Here is a 23,870-nt window from a genome sequence, read left to right as displayed (position 1 = left end):
CTTGTAGCCATGGAAATTATTCTATAAAACCTTTCATATATACTACATGTTTGTGCCAGATGCATACATCACTGTAACCTTTTTTAAAGATCTTAACTGACATTGTAGTTTATCCTATAATCAGATAATGATTGTTTCCATTAACTGTGACTTCATGACCCTTATGCAAGGAGAATACTTGTCTTGGTACAGTCTGGACAGAAGCTGCGGTTCAGAAGACACAGTGCTGGTGGTGGTAGAACTCGGTTTTGTACCAGGCCTGCCCAGGAGCCTTGGGTGGCCTTGTCCTACCTGTCACAGAACATGGTTCCATCAACAGCGTGATCAGAGGTGGAGACGGCCAGACTGAGTGGAGATGAGCTCTGTGGTTTCCCTTGTCACTCAGCACTGGGAAAGAGAAAGAATGGCCTTCAAGAACTTTCCATTTTCTTCAGCTAACTTTCAGCGTGCAGAACTTCATCTTGTTTTTCTCCCTCACAAATAAAATGAGATTCATTCCCTCTTTTTGTTTGCGAGAGAATGTCACTGTGTAACCTTGGCCTTGTGGTGTTTCTCTTGCTTCTGCCTCCTGGGTGCAAGGGAGGAGGTTATGGGGATGAGAAGCCACATCTGGCTGCAAATCAGATAGGAGTGTTTGGAAGATGATCTTTTAAATGTTTCTGAATATTTAAAATATTTCCAAAACATGCCGAGAGTTGTGGCACACACCTTTAATCCCAGCACTCGGGAGGCAGAGCCAGGCGGATCTCTGTAAGTTTGAGGTCAGCCTGGTCTACAGAGTGAGTTCAAGGCCCACCAGAGCTATACAGCAAGACCCTGTCTCCAAAAGTAAATAAATGAATAAATATAAAATATGTCCAGAACATATTGTTTATGTTATGAACATTCATATTTTTCCATTTTCAATAAACCTGCTTTCTTTCTTTTTTCTGCCCTATGTTAAAACTGTGAGTTATAGTTTGATTAATAGATTTTACTAAGAAAAAGCTGATGTTTTTGCATTTATCCTAGGAACCATAAACACAGAATTGAAAAATAACCCTAAAGACAAGAGTGGTGACGGAGAGATTCTAAATGTCTCTGAGAAGGAAACAGCAGAAGAAGATAAGGAACCTGGCATGTCCAGCACCAAGACCGATACAGTTGCACTGACATCCACCGTGGAAGACAAGGAATGGGATGCTGGGTTTCAGGGTAGGTGGGCATGCCCACAAGGGTTTCTACGGGCAGCTGGGGACGGTGCAGTTCTAGGTACAGGCAGCTGTCTCCACAACATGGGTTTCCTTCCTGTTAATCTAAAGATGATGGGTCAGCAGCTCATCTGAGCGCTCTGCAAGGTGTCGTGTGCCTTCCAAGAAGTGTCTTCTTCATGCGGAAGCTTGTAGTCCATTGCCTGGTCATATGCAGCTCTGGGTATTAGAAGAGGCAATTCACTTTGTCCCTAGCCCAGGTGACACAGAAGAGTGTCCACATCCTTCACTAGCCCCTCCCAGCAGCCAGCTCAGCTGCCATATAGAAGAAGTTTGCCTGAAAACGAGGCTTTTATTTTTGTTCTCCTGCCCTCCTTGAAAAAGCAGAATTTAAAGGAAATGTTTCCTTTGAACAGGCCTCATTAGCGTATGTCATATTTCTAGGTCAGACATCATCCGGAAAGAGAGAGTAACTCTTTAGACATGGAGGCCACATACCATTACTATCAAGTGTTTTCTTTTTTCTGTTTTTTTTTTTAATACCTCTTTTGAGATCCACAATGTATGTCCATGGAGCCATATCAAAACAGGTTAGATGAGCCCCTTGACCTTAAGAGAATGAATTCTCCAAAGACACCAGTGGCTCTCTGAGATTCTGTCTGAAGCCAGAGGGCATGTTTCTTCACTTTGACTCAGACTGGATTCCAGAAGCAGATTAGCTTATAAAACGATTGATTATTGAAAATCATGGCAAAATCCAATTACCCTGAGATTGATTACTCCCTGTAAATCATAGACACTGATTGTTTTCCTTGAAATAGCAGATATTTCTAAATTGCCCTCATGGCCCACAGACACGTTGAAATCAATCTCTTGACTATACTATCTGTCAGTGAGACAATGCCCAATTGTGCTTTTTCTAGTCACCCCAGTCCAGAAGCACCAAAAGGAGCATTTTCAACTAAAATGGTGTGCCATGCCATGCGTGTAGGGCGAGCAAGCGAATGAGACTCAGCTGTGGTTGTGGACATTGCCTTGCAGATAACCTCTTTCTTGAGAAGGCTCTGCAGCTCGCCAAGCGGCATGCCAATGCCCTTTTCGACTACGCGGTGACAGGGGATGTGAAGATGCTGCTGGCTGTGCAGCGCCATCTCACTGCGGTGCAGGATGAGAATGGGGACAGGTGAGTGACGTCAGGACGGCTGCACAGCCAGCACTGTCTGGGGACAGGGACGAGGACGAGGCATTGGCCGACATGCCGGCTAGTGCTCCTGGGAGCTGGAGTAGAAACAACGTGCTTCTCCAGGTGCACCCTCATCTGATGAGCCCTAACATATGGTGTCTCTAGGCAAGAAGACTCAGCTGTGTGGATTGCATGTTGGGTGTTAAACCCTTGCTTTATTTATCAAAATAATTGAGAGAATTATTGACAGTCCTGCCGAGTCCCTAAAGCATTATTGTCTTGTACCGGGAAGCGCCCGGTGACAACAACAGTATCAGCACAGTAAATAATAGGAAATGCCACTCCTTCCTAGTTACTGCTCCTCCTCTGCGGCCTCTGTTAATGTTCACCAGTAGGTGAGGGGATCGCACTCTGCCTCAGCTCCAGGCCATGCTGCGTGGGAGTCAGACATTCCAGACACCACACCTGCTGTCTGTTCCTGAGGTTCTGTTTGCAAAGCCACCTGGCTCCCTTCTAAAACAGTTCTCTTAGTCCTTTCATTGAGACTTCTGAAATGATCTAAAAGCCTATAAAAATAGCCAGAGCCAGCAGTCTTGAGATTCAAGTGCTGTATCTAAATGATCCTAAAATAGCATCAACACTGAAAGTCCTTTTCGGTGGAAACATTCCGGAGTGCTGTGTGTTAAGTCTCAGCTTAAAAACAGAATTTGTTAGAATTTTGGAGAATGCCAACCTCAGGGGTTTCATACAGAGACCTTTGTCCTCGTCGCTTGTGGCGTAACCAAGGATGTGGTATAACCACTGGCCTTGTTCTACAGTACGAGAGGAACCCAGACAACCTTCTCTGTGTAAAGCCCTGACTAGCAGAAGGCATCTTTAGGGGAAAAGCATCCAATTAACATTCAATAGCAAATAACCACAAAACAGAGCAGCTAACCCAGGCAGGACATGGGTGCTTCAAGTGACATCTTTAAGGACCTGCTGAATTGATGAGTTTGATGAGGACATAAATGTGAAGAAAAGGGATGCTGGTGTCTTAAGGAAGGATTGTGGAAAGGATGCCAGGCAAATGCAATCCAGCAAGTATGTGGAGAGAAAAGCAAGGACATGTGTAATGACCCTGGACATTCATGGAGCATCTGAGACAGTGGCCTTTCTTGACCATGCAAGATACAGATACAGAGCCCCCCTCGAGACTTAAACAAGCAGGCTCTCTGAGAAGCCAAGGCATGAGACCTGGGAGATAGAGGAATCCACTTAGGAGTATAGACCTCTGATCTTCACTCAATTTGTCATATTTGGCTGATATATGAGCCTCGTGACTATTAGTCATCATAGAAAATACAATAATGAAAAAATATAGAGCCCTCTGGTATTGGGGGAGTTCCCAGGAGGGTATGAGGAGCCAAAGGGGAGGGGATGCACTTCTGTGAAATGCTGAGCTGCACATGGAAATGTTTAGGCATCTTTTGAAGCAAGTCCTTTTACTCAATGTGTGAACATCATGTCTACATCACTTCTTAAGAACCTTCTGCCAGCATTCCACCAAGAGCAACAGTGAAGCCCTGAGCTGTAGGCTGGATTGTTTCTCATCAAAGTGTGTATGAACTCCTTGGGGTTAATATTGGCGTAGGGGGTTCTAAAGAGCAACTCGTGACCTTCCCTGAGAAGTCTTTCTAGTGAATGATTTCAGGGCTTGTTTAAAAATAAAAATCACTTCCCATTGTTTCGGAGGAAGAGAGCTAGGCAACTAAGATTTCCTGAGCTGTTCCTAAGCCTGGGCATTGACTTTTGTTCACTGTCTTTACATGAGGGAGAGATGGGGAGAACTGCCTGGGTCAGGGGCACAGGCAGAACTGGCCTGAACCTAGGACCATTTGGTCTTCAGCCAGGGTGGGTGCCTTTGCACTTCATGTGTTTGTTCCAGAGTCAGATGGGTGTGCCATCAGTGAGTGTCACACAGCCTGAGAAAGACAGTAGGAGAGGAAATGTGTCACCTCAGATCAGTATATTTTGCAGATTTAAAACATGATAGGGCCAAAGAAAGCCATGCACAACAGCTGGATTCAGTCTTCAATTCTAATCATTCCTTGAAATGTTTTGTTATTGTCATTTGTTAACCCCTAGTTAACTGTTGCCACTGTATTTCATTCCAGTGTCTTACACTTAGCCATCATCCACCTTCATGCTCAGCTTGTGAGGGATCTGCTGGAAGTCACATCTGGTTTGATCTGTGATGACATCATCAACATGAGAAATGATCTGTATCAGGTAGGCAGAAATCTCAAGGCAATCACTGAATTAAAAGGCATTATTTTGTAATACATCTGTGTGCTGTTTTTAGTAATGATAACAAGAAAAGGAAACAAAACCTTTTGTAGGTGATATCTTAAAAGTGTCTTCAGTTTGGAATGTTATTTTCTAAATGAGAAACTCTGGATCGTGGGTTTCATAGCAATAACCCCACACTGAAATTCAGTACCCCTCTGGAAAAGGTGAACTCTAAGCTCTAGAATTCAGAGTTGATACTGTTTGGAAGGAGAACCTAGAAAAAAAGTCACAGCTATGAAGAAAGTCAAGTTGAAAAATCAGTACTTTATAAGAATTTTGAGTCTAGTGAGAGGTACTTGGACAGCTGCATCAGGTAAAGATTCTGGAGTCAGAGCATCAGGCAATGGAAGGTTCCAGGAACAGGAAGGAGGCCCTCAGTAAGCAACTCTCTGAGCACCAGTGTTCTGTCCAGCTCAGGTTTGAGTTAGACGGGCTGCCAGAGACAGCATCATCAGCTGAGGCCAGCTGGAGATTTTAGGGTAAAGCAAAAAATAGAAACTCCACAGGTAGAACCAAAGCATAGGTACGGGATGCTGAGAGCCAGGCCGGAGCCAAGATGGCGGCCTGCTCTGAGGGCTCCCTCCTCTCTCTGCCCCTCTCATTGTCCCCAGCCCACGCCCTTTCCTACCCCTCAGGTCCCCTCTCTCTGGATCTTGCCCTCTTGTTAGCTTTTATGTTACTCTTAGCACTCACTTGACCAGAGTGTCCTTCTGATTACTATGGCCAGGATGGGCTTGGGATTACCCCAGAGCTGAGAACGCACCACATCACTCTGTTTTTAAAACAAGTCGTTTCCACTTCTTCATATCCCCCCAGTTTTTCTCTCTCTGTCTCCTTCCCTCCCTCTCTCCCTCCCCTCTTTCTCTGTCTCTTCCTATCTCCCTCCCTCTCTCCCCCCTGCCCCCCACCTCAGCTGTGTAGCCCAGGATGGCCTCAGCCTCCTGAATGCTAGGATAGATAGGCATGTGCCACAGTTCCTGGCATGCGATCTCATTTTAAAGAAAAAAATTCATTATTTTAAAAGAATAGAAAAAGAACTGGGGAGATGGGTCCACGTGTGCGGGTGTTCAGGGGTTCAGCTCCCCTGAACCTCACAGAGCCGGGTTCAGTAGCACTCCCCTGTCACGGCAGGAGCAGGGTGAGAATCTGGCAGTATGCAGCCAGGATCAAGAGACCCTGCCTCAAAGCAAGGTGGGAGGCAAGGACCAATACCCACGGTTATTCTCTGACCTCTACATGCATGCTGTGGCACACATGTGCCTGCACCCACACACAAAAAGAAAGAAATTAACTGTACACACAAAAAAAAAAAAAAATCTAAAAATTCATTTTCTTTTAAAGGAAATCATTAAATTACTGCTTATTTTTAATTCAGCATTTTTAAATTACTTTGCAAATTCTAAACTGGAGACTGAGAGTGGATCTGTGAGAGTTTTTAACTAGCACGTGCAAAGCTTTGGGTTCAGTCCTCAGCACCAAAGAAAATGCTAAAACATTGGCCTGTAGCTCTCGGGAAGGAGGTCTTCACCCGAGAGCTCTCCTCTCAGAGGAACATAACTGCTTTCCACAGCACTCCACACTTTCCGTCTACAGTGAGCGAGATGAGGGGAAAGCTGAGGGCTTTCACTGAACCTGAAATAACTGGGAAAAGAGTTATTTTAGCTGTGTATGTCAAGAACTGTTTCTCAACCTTCCACGCCATCTTGGGGTATTAGAAGTATTTGGAACGTCATTTGGCCCCAAAAGTTTCATTTCCCAAGCTTTTAGGCTGACTGCGTTTTTGCCCATCACAAGGATAAGAATAAACTAGGAAGAGGATGTTGTGGCTCCCCAGCCCTCCTTTCAAAGACCGCTCCCTCCACCGCCTGGAGGCTGGGTTCCAGGAAGCCCTTGTTCTGTTGACAGACAGGATCTGCAAAAGCAAGCTCAGTGGGGTTAGAGCTGGGCTCTGTTGTGTGGGAACCAGCTTTCCGTGTAGGGAGCCTCTCCAGAGTGCTGAAGGCAAAGGCCTCTCTGATTTGGAGCCCCTCAGGTCGTCCCCCCCCCACCCCCGTCCTCCACCTCCCCCCGTCCCCCGTCCATCCCCCGTCCGTGTCCCCCCCCCCCATCTCCTCTCACACACACACCACCCCATTTTTCCCACCGCTTAGTAAACAGAGCCTCTCCATTCCCTGCAGTGCCCTTGACTTAGCCTCAAGCACATACTGACTGACTGACAGGTAACTTTTTTTCCTCTGGTAACTGTTGGGTTTTGTTGTTGGCTTTGTGGAGTTGCTTTGTTTTTGAGGGAGGGTATTCCTGTGTTCGGAGCTAGCCTGGAACTTGATAGATAGCCTAGGTAGTGCTGGGATTACAAATGTATGTCCCCAACACCCAGCTTGTTAACTCTTTTCTTTTGATATTTGGGGTGTTTGTTTGTTTGTACAAGATACATAAGCCAGGCTAGATTGGAACTCATTGTATAGGCCAGAATGACCCCAAATTCATGGCAATCCTCCTGCCTCCACCTCCCCAGAGCTGTAATTATAGACGTGCACCACCACACCTAACTTAATAACCATTCTTGACAGAAAACTATACAGTTCTCCAAGTAATTTGGATTATTTGTAAATAATCTTAGACATTTTCCCCAAATATCTTTCACTAATCACAGTGCATTTCTGTGACCATCTGTCATGATCAAATCCCTGTCCCCAGCACTCTCTAGAGAGAGACACATTCATGCCACAGTGTGGTACAGAAAGGACTTTTCTGAAATCATTCTTTAAGCTATAGTCCCTTCTTGCATTTGCCCAGTGTTTGGCATGGGTTGTTTTATTTACGTAAATTCCCATAAGATGTTATAGGAGGTTTTCCATGCACTTATTTTTGTTCTATGTTTTTAATTATTGTAAATTCAATATATGCATAATTTTTTAAATAGCATAAAAGGATGTATTTTAAGAACTCAAAATTACCTTGCCTAGAATCTGACAGGTCCCTATTCCCAAATGTAGCTGTTATGTTTATGGGAAGAGTCCTTTCCTGAGTGTTGACTACATACATGTACATTTGAATGACATGTATTTTTTAGTATATTCACACAGTCCACACTATTATTTTATATATATACTATATATATATTTCCTTGCATTAGCCTTTCCCTTAATTTTCAGTATAAAATAACTTACAGATTCATAGTTATTGCAAAATTAAACTAAGAGCCTATGTATTTCCTAAGAGTAAACTGGAAGTTCATTTACCTAGTTTCACCCACCAGTTATATCTTGCTTAACACAATATTACAGTTAAAAAATCGCAACAGATACAATCCACATATCTGAATCAGATTTTACTAATTTTACATGTGTGTACATATGGATAGCTAGCTCTGTAGGTTTTTTCCCAAGCCAAACATGGTGGTATATGTTTGTGGTTCTTGTTATTTGGGAAGCTGAGGCAGGAAGACTCCTTGAGCATAGAGGTTCAAATGCAGCCTGGGTGACAAAGAAGACCCTGTCTCTAAAATGAGTGAATGAATACATAAACAGTCACGAGCACACTCGTAAATGTGTAAGCAGACTGGATTCCTGTCTTGGCTCTTTACAGCATTTACCTGTGCAGTTCCATGGACAGCTGGTTTATTGTCATTGATCCCAAAGAGAATGCTGTAGTGCCCCCTAACCAGCTGCTCACTGTTCACCTGGGTTGCAGCAAGGGTCTGCATCATGTCCTCCTGTAGGTTTGTGTCAGAAGTTGGGGTACTAGGGCAGTTTGAGCACTGACCTCCACAGACAGATCCTAAGGATTACTTGAGCCCCACCCTTTACAACTGTTGAAGATATAATCCTGGGGGTTAGATCTAGAAGCCTAAAATATCACCATGGCATCTTGGGTCTTGGTGGCCCACCTGTCACTACTTCTAAGCCAGGAACTGTTCCCTGCATGGGAGGTTGGGCAAGTCCTCACTGCACAGCTGGACTTCATTGTGAAGCTCTTGTGAAGTATGCAGGCTTGTCCTGAAGGAAGTGTTACTCTCTATCTGCGATCTCCAGTTCTTTGACAGACACAGTTCATGGCTGTGTTAGCCTTGCTCATTTCTGAAAACAGTTTTGCATGCATCCCATTTGTATCCATGGAAGCACAGCCTTGTGGTCAGGAAAACCTTTTGTTACCTGTTATGGACAGTAACTGCGATTGGTTTTTGCCCAAGCTTTTTTAGGGAAACTGTTGCATTGTCCTAACTACACCAACTAGAATCCAGTAGCACCTTTGATGATGTTAGGTATAGCTTGTAACAGCAGACCTCTTGAAGTCAGCCTGCAGCATTGTGTTCTAATTTAGCAAATGTAGTTCCAGGCCATTGTAGAAGGATGGTACCCTCGTTGATTTTTTTCAATAGTCTATTTATATTTCTTCATTAAAGTCACAACTCTGGTTGGATTTGATAATGTACAGAATTACCAGCTGTAGATAGAGTCCTATCAGAAACTCAGAAAAACAAAAACAAAAAAACAAAAACCTAAATTTGCTTCTAGGTGAGTTAAAATATCAACAATTGGACTGTGACAAAGCAAAACCACTAAGCATTTTAAATTATCCTGTACTCCTGACTGTTGCATGCCACCTCCCTCCTTGGGCCTTGGCGCCTGCCCTGTGAAACAGGAAGCTCCTGACAAAGGTCAAGAGTTCGTCTGGGAGTGACAGATGGCCCACAGCCATACTGCAGTGACCACTCTGCAGCCAGTGGCTGCAGATGTTCACAAGCAACCAACGACTCTCCTGCCCCTTCTCTACCCAGACTCCTTTGCACTTGGCCGTCATCACCAAGCAGGAAGATGTGGTGGAGGACTTGCTGAGGGTTGGGGCTGACCTGAGCCTTCTGGACCGCTGGGGTAACTCTGTTCTGCACCTAGCTGCCAGAGAAGGACACGATAAGATCCTGAGCATCCTGCTCAAGAACAGGAAAGCAGCACTCCTTATTGACCACCCCAACGGGGAAGGTAAGGGCTAGTTCCTTGCTGCATAACCTTCCCATTCAGCTTCTACACAATTGCTTGGCACTGGGTAAATGTGTATACCTTGACTTGGACCCATAAATGTTCTCTTGGCCAGCTGGAGTTCATCCTATCTTGTGGCTATTTCTGCTGTTTACCACAACAATCCCCTTTAAAGGTGATTTGGAGTGTTACTTAGTAAGTGGAAAAAGCAGGCCTAAGCAAACACTGGTCTTAAACTATATAAAGCATCATTTATACTGAGAATATGCTTATTTAGTAGCTCAGTATCTCCTGTGAGCATAATAGGAGCTTGTCGCTTCCAGAAGCAGAACAATGGCCCTTCAGAGCCTTTGAAACATGTCCTGAACAGAAACCGGAAGCGCTGCAAGCTAGTGGCATCCCTCCTTCCCACAGTCCAGTTTTGCCAGTCCCGCCCACATCTGTATCTCTGCTTGGCCGTAGGTCTAAATGCCATCCACATAGCTGTGATGAGCAATAGCTTGCCGTGTCTGCTGCTACTCGTGGCTGCTGGGGCCGAAGTCAATGCTCAGGAGCAGAAGTCTGGGCGCACAGCACTGCACCTGGCCGTGGAGTACGACAACATCTCGTTGGCTGGCTGCCTGCTTCTGGAGGTAAAGGACATACTTGTGATCGTGAATCAAATCCCCAAGGGAATTTTAGGGACGTCTTTTCAAAGCATGACGCCAGTGCCAGCTGTGCTGTCAGGATTCAACTCTGCTTAGCATCTGCTTAGCGTGAGTTCAGAGAGGCCACTTCCTGCATCCCCACTCCAGCCCACTCTCTAACTGGGGACTTCTTCAGTGACAGAGCCAGCCCAGTATAGCTATTGGGTGAATGATATAACCTGAGGGGCCGTGCAGATCGGGAGGTAGAGACAAGGGGAGAGGAGAGCCTTCTGCTAACTCTTCCTTTGTGGGCGGATTTAGGGCGATGCCCATGTGGACAGTACCACCTATGATGGGACCACACCTCTACATATAGCAGCTGGAAGAGGGTCCACCAGACTGGCAGCTCTTCTCAAAGCAGCAGGTAAGATGGCCTGGCGGTCACTGACGGGCATTGACATCAGCCAAGCAAACTCTGCCCGAGAGTGCAAAGCTTCCCTCTGCAGCTGGGGTTCTGCTCCTGGAGAGTGTGAGTAAAGGAAAACTACGTGGCTGGTCACAGTTACAGCAGAGGCTCTGCTTGGCCTCGTAATCCTGGGCTTACCTTGATGGTGTGTTTGTTTTCGTTCTCTGATTCATCTGTCTGTGTTGTGTTTGGGTTATTCAGGTTGAGTCAGTGACTATAGGCTTTTGAGCTGTATCTAGTCATATCACAAGTCCCCAGAAGAAAAAGATTTAAATATTTCCTTTTGTAAGAGAAGTCTCTTAGAAGCTGAAGTCATAGGAAAAGCCAATGAGCCGTGGTGTATTCATATTATCGTGAATGAGACATTAAACCCTGCTAGCATTCACTGCCTTTACTGTGTTCCAGGCACCATGCTGGCATCCTACATACACTCCTTTACCACATTTAATCCAAAGTAACTCTTTGAGATAAGTACTGTTGTTCTTAATCCCATTTTATCGCCAAGAAGACAGACTAGAAAGACAAGCAGGCCCACTCTCAGTGTCCTAGACAGCTGTGAGTCACACCTCCACAGCCTGGACCCGCACACTTCTTTCCTCTGTGCGTTGTTTCTTCCTACTCTGCTTGGGGTCCTCAGGCAGTTTTCTAGTTAGCTCTCTAGTCCTGTAAAGCATAGGGAAATATTCCAGCTCATCTTGTGTCTCCGGTGCCTTATGCATTTGCATTTACACATGGCTAATGAGATTGGCATTTCTGGCCTGTCAGGACAACCTAATATACTTCAGAAATTGTTTTGGAAAAGATCTGTGGAAGGCACATTCTTCATCGAGTCAAGCGAACTGGATTATATATGGAGTGTGTGGTAAAGATAGAAGAACAAAGTGAAATAAGCAGCAGCCTTTCTCTCCTCCTTAGTCAAGTTGAACTCTGTTTTGCCCAAGGGGCCTGGTTGCGATGTGTATGAGTCATTTTGGAAGTCACTGACTATATTGAAAAAAAAAAAGTTGTCCCTTAAGCCAGGCATTGTGGTACACACCTGTAGTCCCAACACTCAGGAAGCTGAGGCAGGAGAATTTCCATAAGCTTAGGCCAGTTTGGTCTACATAGTTCTGGACCAATCAAAGATACATACATACTGTCTCAGAAGTAAAAACGTAATTTAGAAATGTAAAAGTTTTTACTTAAATTCACCATGAAAATGTAGCAAATAATAGCTTGTGTGAATCAAAGAAAATCAGACAAAGCCTAGCCCTGGCGTCCCCAGGGTCATGAAGGTCATGAAGGCCACAGGACTCTTCAGGAACATGTGTAGCCCTCAGCTCTTCAAACCCATTTCTCCACCATGCTCCTGGCCATGTAATGCTCGCAGACTGCAGAGGGCAGCAAGACGGCACAGTGCTGGCCCAAGTCAGGTGTCCTGCCAGGAGAACTGAAGCAAATTCTTTATCCCATAAAGCTGTGCTGAGCCTGCCACTGTCCAACAAATACTGAACTGAGCTCTGACAGAGTAGCCAGGAAGGCTTTAAGAGGTAACGGGCACTAACATTTGAATTACTCCTTCTGTTTCCTTGCTGGAAGCGGAAGAACAGGCTAGATTCCCACGATTTGTTAGCACATTTTTTTTTTTTCCCATAACAACACATCCTACCTAGCACAAGGTTCTTTTGGTATTTATTTTCCTGTTGCTTAAAAATTAGGGGCCTAAAATTGCTGCACCTAAAATTGACCATGCTGTCATAGACATCAAGCAGATGGGCTGTTTTGAGCAAGCAAGAGAAGAGAGTGAGATGTGTGCATGGGTAGATGTAAATTTGAAGATTCAGGACTTAACCCCTGAAGGTGCATCCCGGCCCCTATAAATTGCCGCCTACTAATTCTTAATTGCCGCCTACTAATTCTTAGATTAAAATGCGTCATTCAATCAAATACATCCTGCAGAGTTGCAAGTCAGAGTATTTGAAGTCTTTTGTTTGTAATGGTGTCCTTGGCTGTAGAGGGCACCCTTTGATAGCTTTTCAGTAAAAGTCAATTAAAATTTAAAAAGTTGTTTTAAATTTTACTAGAAATAAACATTAACCTGTAATCGCCTCTATGAGCTAAAGGAAATTGCTGTTAGAAATATGACCCCTGTGTGCAGTTGGAAGTTGAAAGCTTTGCATTTTACATACACTGTGTTGCCTGACTCCGTAGGAGCAGACCCCCTGGTGGAGAACTTTGAGCCTCTCTATGACTTGGACGACTCGTGGGAGCAGGCTGGAGAGGACGAGGGGGTGGTGCCAGGCACCACACCCCTGGACATGGCTGCCAACTGGCAGGTGAGCTCTGCCCAGTCCATCTCACGGTGTTTGGGGGGAGCCAGTGGCTCAGGAATGTTAAAAACAGATGGCCCTTCTTGGCACTCTTCTCCCTAAAGAACAAGCCTTTGTATGAAGTCTGCTGAGCAAGAGGCGTGTTTATCTTGAAATGCCTAGCCATGAAAGATCTAGGTCAACTGAGCCCCAGCTGTAAAGCTGCTTAATCAGATCAGGGTTGAGATGTGAGAGGTTAGAAAAGACAGAAGTCACAGAAGGATTACCTTTTCTGTGCACGTGACAAGAATTCTTGCCATCTCCGTCAAGCTAGTGTGCTCAGAACTTAGGTGCAGGGTTTCTGAACATAAGATAAACTAGGAATTCTCTTGTGGATTTCCGTAAACATATTGAAACTCTTCCTTTAAACTCAGCTGAGCTTAGACTTAAGGGAGAGAGCAGTCAGTAGGTCTTTGGGCCGAGAGAAAAGAGCCAGAGAGCAGAGCAGGCAGTGGAAAGAGCTGAGACAGTCAGGTTTGTAGGGATGCGGCAGCTGCTCTCTACACTGTGCACCTCCTGGGAGCCCGCTCGCTGGACGGGGTGCCCTACAGGGAACACAGAAGACTGACCCACTGCAGTGCCCCATGACATTCCTAACCTGTGCACCATCGGCAAAGGAACTTCAGAGAACACCCGGAAAACCTCTGTGCTTAAGGACTTTTAAAAGTCATTTCTGCGAATATTTTCTTATGTTTTTCTATCCAACAGGTGTTTGACATACTAAATGGGAAGCCATATGAGCGTGTGTTCACATCTGATGATATACTACCCCAAGGTGAGTTGTGACAGAACAGGTTCTCTCAGCCAGTGTAGCCCCCATGCTGTGGTTTAGGGGAGGAGAGGAAAGCCAGCATGTTCCAGGGTGTGCTGCAGAAGGTTCAGTTCTTATCTCAGAATCAAAGAGCCCCGGTGTGAAAAGGGGAAAGCTTGGTCCTGATCTGATAGAAGCATAGACTGCTGCTGCTCAGCGGGGGCTCTGGACTTTCTAGAAGCTTCATTGCTTCCGTCAGAAGTTGAGGGAGCAAAAGGACAGTGATGGATCCTCTCAGACTGGCTGTCCCTGGAAGGTTAAAGCAGCGTGTCTCTTCCTTAGGAGACATGAAGCAGTTAACAGAAGATACGAGACTACAGCTCTACAAGCTGCTGGAGATCCCTGATCCAGACAAAAACTGGGCCACTCTGGCCCAGAAGCTAGGTCTGGGGATACTTAATAACGCCTTCCGGCTGAGTCCTGCTCCTTCCAAAACTCTTATGGACAACTATGAGGTAAGGCACCACCTTGCCATTTGCAGTTATATGTGTAACTATGCATAGTTGACTGTTAACATGACTGACCAGGGCACAACCCCCTCCCCTACATCATGATGTTGTCAAAGAAAAGCAGCCATTGCCTAGGGCACTGGGAGGTGAAGGAACCCAGGCCAAGATGGAAACCTGTCTTCCTGAGAAGACTGATTACCTACCTCTAGACACTGCCTGTTTTCAAATTCTCAGAGCCTTCTCCTACAAAAAAATGCTACTGACCACATAACTGGGATCCCTCTAAGCTAAGATCTGGGATCCCTCTAAGCTAAGATCTGGGATCCCTCTAAGCTAAGATCAGTATGCACAACCCCTGTTTCCAAGAGGGTGACCCAGGGCCATGGGCTCTTCTGTGAGGTGACTCCTACTGCAACAGTTCTAAACCAAAAAGTAGAAAAACACGGGAAGATGATTGTGCATGAGGCTGTCCTTGTTAGCTGCTGTCTCCCCTGGTTTCTGCTCACAGACATCACTGCAAGAAAACAGTCTCCCTGCCTCAGTGGACTCACAAGCTTTTTTCTCTCTTTTCCTCTCTTTTTTTCTTTCCCAGTCCCTCATCTTCTCCATCTCCCTTATCTCTCCATCTCCCTCTTCTTCATCTCCCTCATCTTCTGCATCTCCCTCATCTTCTCCATCTCCCTCATCTTCTCCATCTCCCTCATCTTCTCCATCTCCCTCATATCTCCATCTCCCTCATCTTCTCCATCTCCCTCATCTTCTCCATCTCCCTCATCTCTCCATCTCCCTCATCTCTCCATCTCCCTCATCTCTCCGTCTCCCTCATCTTCTCCGTCTCCCTCATCTTCTTCATCTCTCTCATCTTCTCCATCTCCCTCATCTTCTCCATCTCCCTCATCTCTCCATCTCCCTCATCTCTCCATCTCCCTCATCTTCTCCGTCTCCCTCATCTTCTCCATCTCTCTCATCTTCTCCATCTCCCTCATCTTCTCCATCTCTCTCATCTTCTCCGTCTCCCTCATCTTCTCCATCTCCCTCATCTTCTCCATCTCTCTCATCTTCTCCGTCTCCCTCATCTTCTCCATCTCCCTCATCTTCTCCGTCTCCCTCATCTTCTCCATCTCTCTCATCTTCTCCATCTCCCTCATCTTCTCCATCTCCCTCATCTTCTCCGTCTCCCTCATCTTCTCCATCTCCCTCATCTTCTCCATCTCCCTCATCTTCTCCATCTCCCTCATCTTCTCCATCTCCCTCATCTTCTCCATCTCCCTCATCTCTCCATCTCCCTCATCTTCTCCGTCTCCCTCATCTTCTCCGTCTCCCTCATCTTCTCCATCTCCCTCATCTTCTCCATCTCCCTCATCTTCTCCATCTCCCTCATCTCTCCATCTCCCTCATCTTCTCCGTCTCCCTCATCTCTCCATCTCTCTCATCTCTCCATCTCTCTCCCTCATCTTCTCCATCTCCCTCATCTCTCCCTCTCCATCTCTCCTGTGATTTCCTGGGTGGTTTTTGGTCTAAGACAGGAAATAGAACTTAAACACTGTATTTCCTCAGATACTCCTTTCCCTGCCCTCTTCAGACCCACCTGGCCCTCTGGAGCAGACACAGGGAAGAAGGGATAGACAGTGATGTTTGCAGTCTGCAAAGGGGCTAGACCACACAAACATACTCTCCATTTTCCTAACAGGTCTCTGGGGGCACCATCAAAGAGCTGATGGAGGCCCTGCGACAGATGGGCTACACGGAGGCCATTGAAGTGATCCAGGCAGCCTTCTGCACCCCGGAAACCACAGCCTCCAGCCCCGTGACCACTGCTCAGGCCCACGTGCCGCCTCTCTCATCTTCCTCCACCAGGCAGCACATAGGTAAAGAGGCTGAGAAATCTCCTTTTGCTCTTGGGCAGGGTGTCCGTGCTGTGATATGGTGCCACAGTTCCTTTCCCAGGCTTTTCCTGGACATGTCTTCCTATGTGGCACACACTGCCATGCTCCCATACACATGAAGGGGCAGTTCCCACCGACACTCACACTGGTACATGGGTCACTTGCATTCCCAGGAAACATTGGATATGGGGGCTAAAGAAACACTATTTCTCATACTTGTTATATTTAAAGAGAGGTTCTAAGAAGGATGAATAGCCCTGGGTTCACAAGACAATAAGCATAATGTATGCCCCTCCTTCCACACCACCTGACCTCAGGTCCTCCACCTCCTCCCTCAGGTCCTCCACCTCCTCCCTCAGGACCTCCACCTCCTCCCTCAGGTCCTCCACCTCCTCCCTCAGGATCTCCACCTCCTCCCTCAGGTCCTCCACCTCCTCCCTCAGGTCCTCCACCTCCTCCCTCAGGTTCTCCACCTCCTCCCTCAGGTTCTCCACTTCCTCCCTCCAGCCTTCTTCTTCTCCTTCTTTCACTCCCATCCACACTCATGGTCCTGGTTTGTTTTCCCGCATCAACAGTTCCACCTGTCATCCCCCGAAAACACACATTTGTAGGAGTAGATGTCGATTAGACCATGAACCCTGTATTTCTTACCATTTTGTTAGTCTCCCTTACTCAAGCCATCTCATGCTTTCTCCAACCCAACTCCCCTTTCTTCCTGCTCACCTGTACCCTAGCCACAAAACTGCATTGAAAACAGAAACAATTAGCAGTCTCTCATCTTTGTACTGTGCCAGTACCCATGTGGGAGGTCTTCCATCTGGGCTCAGTAGGTTTGTGTCTGCCCTCGACTTGGGGCATCTTCCCCCTGGGGCCTCCCTCTCACCTGCCTGATTCTTGCCTCTTTGTTCTGTATTATCCGTTCCTTCCCCCACCTTCTATGGAGAGCTACCTACTTATCAGCTATAATTTCCTCATCCTTAAAACATAAATCAGCCGGGCGGTGGTGGCGCATGCCTTTAATCCCAGCACTCGGGAGGCAGAGCCAGGCGGATCTCTGTGAGTTCGAGGCCAGCCTGGGCTACCAAGTGAGTTCCAGGAAAGGCACAAAGCTACACAGAGAAACCCTGTCTCAAAAAGCCAAAAAGAAAAAAAACAAACATAAATCAGAGAAAATAGAACATCACTTCCTTTACCACCCCTAGCTGGGTCAAGCTTCTCAGAAGAATAGTTTTAAAGCTGCTGCCCACCTCGTCACCTCAGTCCATTTCTCGACCCCTCACGTCCGGTTCTGTCTCCACCTCTCCTAGGCCTGCTCTCCTCACATGACCTCACATGTTGCCAGATTGGCCCCCATCCTGCTCCTCTCATTGATGCGTCTGTCATGGCTGATAGCCCCTTGCTCTTCAGTGTCCCCTCGGGGCTTTGTCACAGCACGTCCACCTTGCTGCCTCCTCCTCACTCTTTTATAGGCAGGCATCGTCCTAAGTGACCTTCTCTGCAGAGTTGTGTATTTGTGCATGTGTGAGGTTTGTGTGTGCATGTCCCTGTGTGTGCACTTGGTTTCCTTAAAGCATTTCTATACACTTCTGGTTTACCCTCCTCTCCCCGCCCCCCATCCCCGCCCCGCCCCATGTCCTCACTTGCGCTCTTCCTCCCTGTCTTCCACTCCCACGTGTGTCCTGTCACCCTCCCTACCCTCTTCCCTCCTTTTAAAGCCTCCTTTCCACCCCTCACAGGCCCCTTTCTAGTTTCCTGGCCGCTACCCACACGTGCTCCCACATACATACACATATGTGACTATTGGAAGCTGGCGTCCACACATAGGAGAGAACATGCAATATTTATCTTTCTGGGTCACCTTGAGTAGTGTTTTCCAGTTCCATCCATTTCCCTGCAAATTTCATCTTTCTTGATGGCTGAATAAATCCTATTAGCTGCACACAACTCTTACACAAACTCATATTGGCCACATCTGTCAGAAGTATAGCCCTCTTCCGGACGCAGACAAAATCTGAGAGTTGCCATGGACGTTTTCCGGCACTCATGTTCAGCCCGGCAGGTTTCCTTCTCTGCCTGGTCCAGCCCTTCCTCATTCCTTCCTGAACTCCAGCAGTGGCCGTTTCTTTGCTGACCCCCTCCATCTGTTCTCTGCACCACAGTGATGTGACATGATAGGGCTCCTATCATAATTAAAAAGTAAATACTTAGCAGCTAGGAAGATGGCAAGTTCGAGAGCCTGACTTTTTCCCTCCTGCATTTGTGGAAAAGCCAGGAGGGTGACAAATACCTGTCATCCCAGTAGCCGGCGCATAGAGGAAGAAGAGGCAGCAAGAGAGGTGGATCCTTGGGGCTCCTTGGTCAGTCTCAAAAGACAAGATGGAGAGTAATCAAGAAGTTACCTGGTGTGAACCTCCACACATGGGCACACTCCCCACAGACACACGGGAATGTTGATATTCCACTGTTGGGTCCCAACTCAGGAGGAGGCAAGATTTGGTTTGGGTCACAGTTTATAGGTTCCATGGTCCGTTGCCTTCAGGTATGGCAAAGCCTTCACCATGGAAAAAGCACATGGCAGAGGAATCCTGTCACTTCACGGGGGGTTTGGACAGCACACAGAGATGGGGAAGAGCCAGAGGCCCACTATCTCTTTCAAGGCCACACCCCCAATGACCTAACTTCCTTCTTTGAGGCCCTCCCTTCAAAAAGTACTACCTCCAAATAATGTCACAGGCTGGTAACCAGGCCTTTACTTAACACACAGCCTTTGGAGGACATTTTAAGATCCAAACCATAATAGACATCAAGCCTTTAAAACACTCCATAGTCTCTATTACATAACACATAGCAGACAAAGACTATTGATTGGAGTTAGCACCAGGACAACACTATGGGACTGTCATTGAAGTCTCAGGTCTGACGTTAAGATTCAATGATGAGAATTAAGCATTTTGCTTAGTGTGTGTTAGGTTTCTGTTTCCTTAGTCACTCTGTACAGAGAATAATCTGGTCTGGTCAGATCCCCAAGGATGCTTTCCAACAAATAAAATTTAAGTTTTTAGTATAGAGACATTTTTACAAAACAGCCTCAATTTCTTGCACCAAATTTTTTTCTAGGCAATGTGTATTATTTAATAGCTCATACAGCCCAGAGAAAAATCTCAGTTTTAGTTCCTACTTCTATTATGAATTTATTTTGTCTTATGTTCAGCAGTTTTCCTGGCTGTAAAAAAGTAATAGAGCAGTTAGGAAAATATGCCTCATTCCTAAGGGGAAAATAAGTATATTCTTAATGAAGAGAAATCAGAAAGGATTCCAACAAACAGAGGGCAAGATTTCAAAAGGAAGATGTCCTCTTGGCCAACTCTGACTACAGCAGTTTTTTAATGTCATTTGCTATCTCCTGCCCTTCACACCACTGTGAGCAATGCTGATGAGCAGGGGTGGCCAGGTGGGATGTGGTGGCTGGTAGAAGCTAGCAAGCACATCCCTCTCCACGGTAGTCCACAGCAGCTCCGGGGAAGGGAGCCCCACTGCTATGGAAGGTGGGTGTTCTAGCTTTATTAGGATACTGTAATACAACACTCTGACCAAAAGCAGCTTAGAGGAGGAAAGGATTTATTTCCGCTTACGGGTTACCATCCATCATTGGGGGAAGTCAGGACAGCAACTCAAAATCAGAAACCATCAGGACTGCTGCTTGCTGCCTTATAGGCTCCTGCTTAGACAGCCTTCTTACATGGCCCAGGACCGCCTCTCAGGAGGAGATGCTGTATATGGGAGGCAGGCCATCCTACTTCAGTTAACAGTGAAGACAGTCCCCTCAGACATGCCGCAGACTGGTCTCTTCTCAGGTGACTCTGGACTGTGCACAGTTGAAGATAACGGGGACAGCAGCGGGGCGGAACAAAGGCCTTGCCTGGGTGTAGCCAAGCCTCTAATGAACTTGTGCTTTGTCCACAGATGAGCTCCGCGACAATGACAGCATCTGTGACAGTGGTGTGGAGACATCCTTCCGCAAACTCAGCTTCACAGAGTCTTTGCCTGGAGACAGCTCACTGCTATCTCTAAACAAAATACCCCACAATTATGGGCAGGAAGGACCTATAGAAGGCAAAATTTAGCCTGCCGGCAGTTCCCCACACTGTGTAAACCAAAGGCCTGAGTTCCACTGCATCGATCCAAACGAGGAAGGCCGAGCAAATCCAAAGGTGCTGGAAGACAACCGGCCACCGGGTCATTCTTGATTTCATTCAAGGCCTTCTGAACTTGGCTCCCTTCCCTGGTTCTGAAATGAATTTTAGTTGTCACATACAGATGGTATCTAGCGATCCCAGCACTCAGCTGTGGCTTGGGGGAGGTGGCTTGAGCTTTTCCAGCTGCTACTGGATTACACTTGCTTTGTGTTGTTGCTGCTGTCCCTCTGCTGGGTTCCTGCTGTCATTAAAAGTGTCCCTGTCCCCACCCGGTGTCCTTTCTAGCCGTCTGCAGTACAGTTGTGCATTCAAATTAAGATTAAGGAAAAAGATATTTTTAAATGAGTTAACTTGATGAGTAATAAAAAAAAGACATTGCTTTTTCTAATGTGGTTTATCTGTGATTTAAAAAAAAACACATGAACTTAACAGTATTTAAGACATGCTACAATCATTGCTGAAAATACTATTTTCCCCCTTTTCTGCATTTTACTATTGTAAATATGTTTTCTAAATCAAATACTTTAAAAGAAAAAATGTTGGATTTATAAATGCTATTTTTTATTTTACTTTTATAATAAAAGGACAAGCACATTGTTGACCTCATCTTGTCTGATCTCTGCAAATACTTTTTCAGAGGAGTCCCTGTAACTGGGATCAGTTCACAGTCTGTTTATTACACACACATTCTCCCCTGTAACTGGGATCAGTCCATATAGCCTGTTTGTCACATCCACATTCTCCCCTGTAATTGAGATCAGTCTGTAAACTGTTTATCACATTTACATTCTCCTTTAGACACATTTTTTAAGCTAGAAATGTGCAAAAAGACAAATATGGAAAGAAAAGTGTTCTATCCGAAGACTGAAGTTGAGTTCAGCAAATTCTGGCCCAGGAAACCTCATCTGGACACATGGCAGTGACATTTTCCATTCTGTACATTACCCCTCTCCAATGTATTCTTTCTGTCTCTGTGATGTTTAACATATCGAAACTTCCACATATCTTCTGGATATGGCATGGCCATTGCATTCATGAGCACATAGTAATTATGGCTGACTGCCCAAAACCTGTACAAGATGTGACCCTTCGACCTGTATGGGGAGGGACTCATGAGTGCCACCCCCACACACAAGCAACTGGCCATTAATGGTTGCTAGGGAAGTGAGGGGTCATTTCTCCAAATCCCTGGGAGACTGGCTAAGGCAGTGCTGGCTTCATCTCCCTCTACCTTCTCACAGCTGTCTGTAAGCCAGTGCCCACATCAGGGGCCGTATCCCAGAGAACTCCAGCTGCATGGATGTTGGGGGAAAAAACCAGGATGAATTTGCATATGTTAAGTCACAGTCTTAAAAGTAACCCAAATGGGGAGTGGGGCCAAAATATTCCCAACTTACAGAGAAGAAAATTGAGGCTCAGAGAGCTCAACCTGGTTGTGGCTATGGTGCTTCTGAGTTTATAACCAGATATTTAGCTCCTAGGGCATAATTTTATTAGGACAAGAAGATAAATAATGATTGAGTCCATCAGTAGGGATTTGGTATAAGATTAAATAAAATGTCAGTGATTAAGAGATTTTTTTGTTTTCCTTTTTTTTTTATTTATTTTGATTTTATGTGCATTGGTGTTTTGCCATGAGTGTCAGACCCCCTGGAACTGGAGTTACAAACAGTTGTGAGTTGCCATGTGGGTGCTGGGAATTGAACTCAGGTCCACTGGAAGAGCAGTCAGTGCTCTCAACCATTGAGCCGTCTCTCGAGCCCTCAATTTTTTTATTAATTTTTTTTTCATTTATTTTACATCCCAACTGCAGCTTCTCCTCCACCCTTCTCCCATCCCCCCCCCCACCTCCCTCCTCACTGCCCCCTCCCCAATCCACCCCTCCTCCACCTCTGTTCAGAAAGAGGCAAGCCTCCCATGGGTGTCAACAAAGCATAGCATATCAAGTTGAGGTAGGACTTAGCTCCTCCCCTTGTATTAAGGCTGGGCAAGGCAACCCAGCGTGAGAAATTGTAGCTAGAGTTTTCCTGCCTGGCCCACAATCAGGACAAATCTCTGTCACCTGCCAGTCCCACAGCCGCTCAGACCCGACCAAGTAAACACAGAGACTTATATTGCTTACAAACTGTATGGCCATGGCAGGCTTCTTGCTAACTGTTCTTATATCTTAAATTAATCCATTTCTATAAATCTATACCTTGCCATGTGGCTTACCCGGCATCTTCACATGCTGCTTGTCATGGCGGCAGCTGGCAGTGTCTCCCTGACTCAGCCTTCCACTTCCCAGAATTCTCCTCTCTCTTTGTCCCACCTATACTTCTTGCCTGGCCACTGGCCAATCAGTGTTTTATTTATACAGAATGATATCCACAGCAAGAAATAGGATCCTGAAAGCAAGCCAAAGCATTAGGTACAGGCCCTAATCCCACTGCCAGGAGTCCCACAAGCAGCTCAAACCACTTGACCATCCCACATTATGCAGACCATAGGCTTGTCCCATGGGGGCTCCCTAGCTGTCAGCTCATAGTCTGTGTGCTCCCATGAGCAGGCCAGTTGTTTCTGTGGGTTCCCTTGTGATGATCCTGACCCCCCCCCCCCCCCCCCCCCCCCCCCGCTTATACAATCCTTCCTCCCACTGCTCAACAGGATTCCTCAGGCTCAGCCCAGTGTTTGGCTGTGGATCTCTGCATCTGTTTCCATCAGTTACTGGACGAAGGTTCTCCAATGACAAGTTCAGGCTACCTATCCATTATTGCTAGGAGTCTTAGCTGGGGTCATCCTTAGAGACTGATGTGAGTTTCTCTTGCAACAGGTTTCTACCTGACCCCGAAATGTCACCCCCACATCAAGTCATCTCTTTCATTACTCTCCCCTTCCATCCACCCCACAACCTGATCCCTCATGTTCTCATCCCCATCTGCAGATTTACCCAGGAGATCTCTTCTATTTCCCCTTCTCCGGGAAAAACATGTGTCCCCCTTTGGGCCCTCCTTGTTACCTAGTCTAAGGATAACTATTTAATAAACCAATATCCCAAGTGGCTTAATCACCAATTAATCTGAGTCCTTCCCTATCAAAATTTCCAGATGTATGAAAATTTAAACTCTATTAGACATACTACCAATCATGGATAAATAATCTGGAAGTCAAGAGGCCCTTTTAAGCAAGACTTTATTCTGTGGTATAAAAACAATCTTAGAGTGCATCACAAATAAATGGAAACTTGTTAAAAAGAAAATTCTATCTTCTATTACATTACCATTTCTCTGTCCTGACACACCCCTGTTATTCTGAGTTTTGAAAACTATAAAATGAAAAAGCACTTTTCTAGTGTTCCTTAGTACTTCTTGGAACAACCTTGCCTCCATTCCTCAGCCAGGTCCTCTCTGCGGCTGTTAGCTGCTG

General features: G+C 46.1%; 1 protein-coding gene across 1 annotated transcript in view; it reads left to right on the top strand.

Moving 5' to 3' along the window:
• Positions 1-21,071, top strand: part of Nfkb1 (nuclear factor kappa B subunit 1) — a 115,529-nt gene extending 94,458 nt beyond the window's left edge. Inside the window, exons 15-25 of the mRNA XM_059266309.1 lie at positions 1,012-1,194; positions 2,232-2,373; positions 4,530-4,644; positions 9,485-9,686; positions 10,146-10,315; positions 10,631-10,733; positions 12,966-13,090; positions 13,832-13,898; positions 14,217-14,389; positions 16,074-16,251; positions 20,233-21,071. Coding sequence (XP_059122292.1) covers positions 1,012-1,194; positions 2,232-2,373; positions 4,530-4,644; positions 9,485-9,686; positions 10,146-10,315; positions 10,631-10,733; positions 12,966-13,090; positions 13,832-13,898; positions 14,217-14,389; positions 16,074-16,251; positions 20,233-20,393 — 1,619 coding nt within the window. The 3' untranslated portion in view covers positions 20,394-21,071. The remainder of the gene's footprint in view (positions 1-1,011; positions 1,195-2,231; positions 2,374-4,529; positions 4,645-9,484; positions 9,687-10,145; positions 10,316-10,630; positions 10,734-12,965; positions 13,091-13,831; positions 13,899-14,216; positions 14,390-16,073; positions 16,252-20,232) is intronic.
• Positions 21,072-23,870: the final 2,799 nt, after the last annotated feature.

Source organism: Peromyscus eremicus, chromosome 6 (genome assembly GCF_949786415.1).
Source record: "Peromyscus eremicus chromosome 6, PerEre_H2_v1, whole genome shotgun sequence".
Taxonomy (NCBI): domain Eukaryota; kingdom Metazoa; phylum Chordata; class Mammalia; order Rodentia; family Cricetidae; genus Peromyscus; species Peromyscus eremicus.
This window is presented reverse-complemented; position numbering and strand designations above follow the sequence as displayed.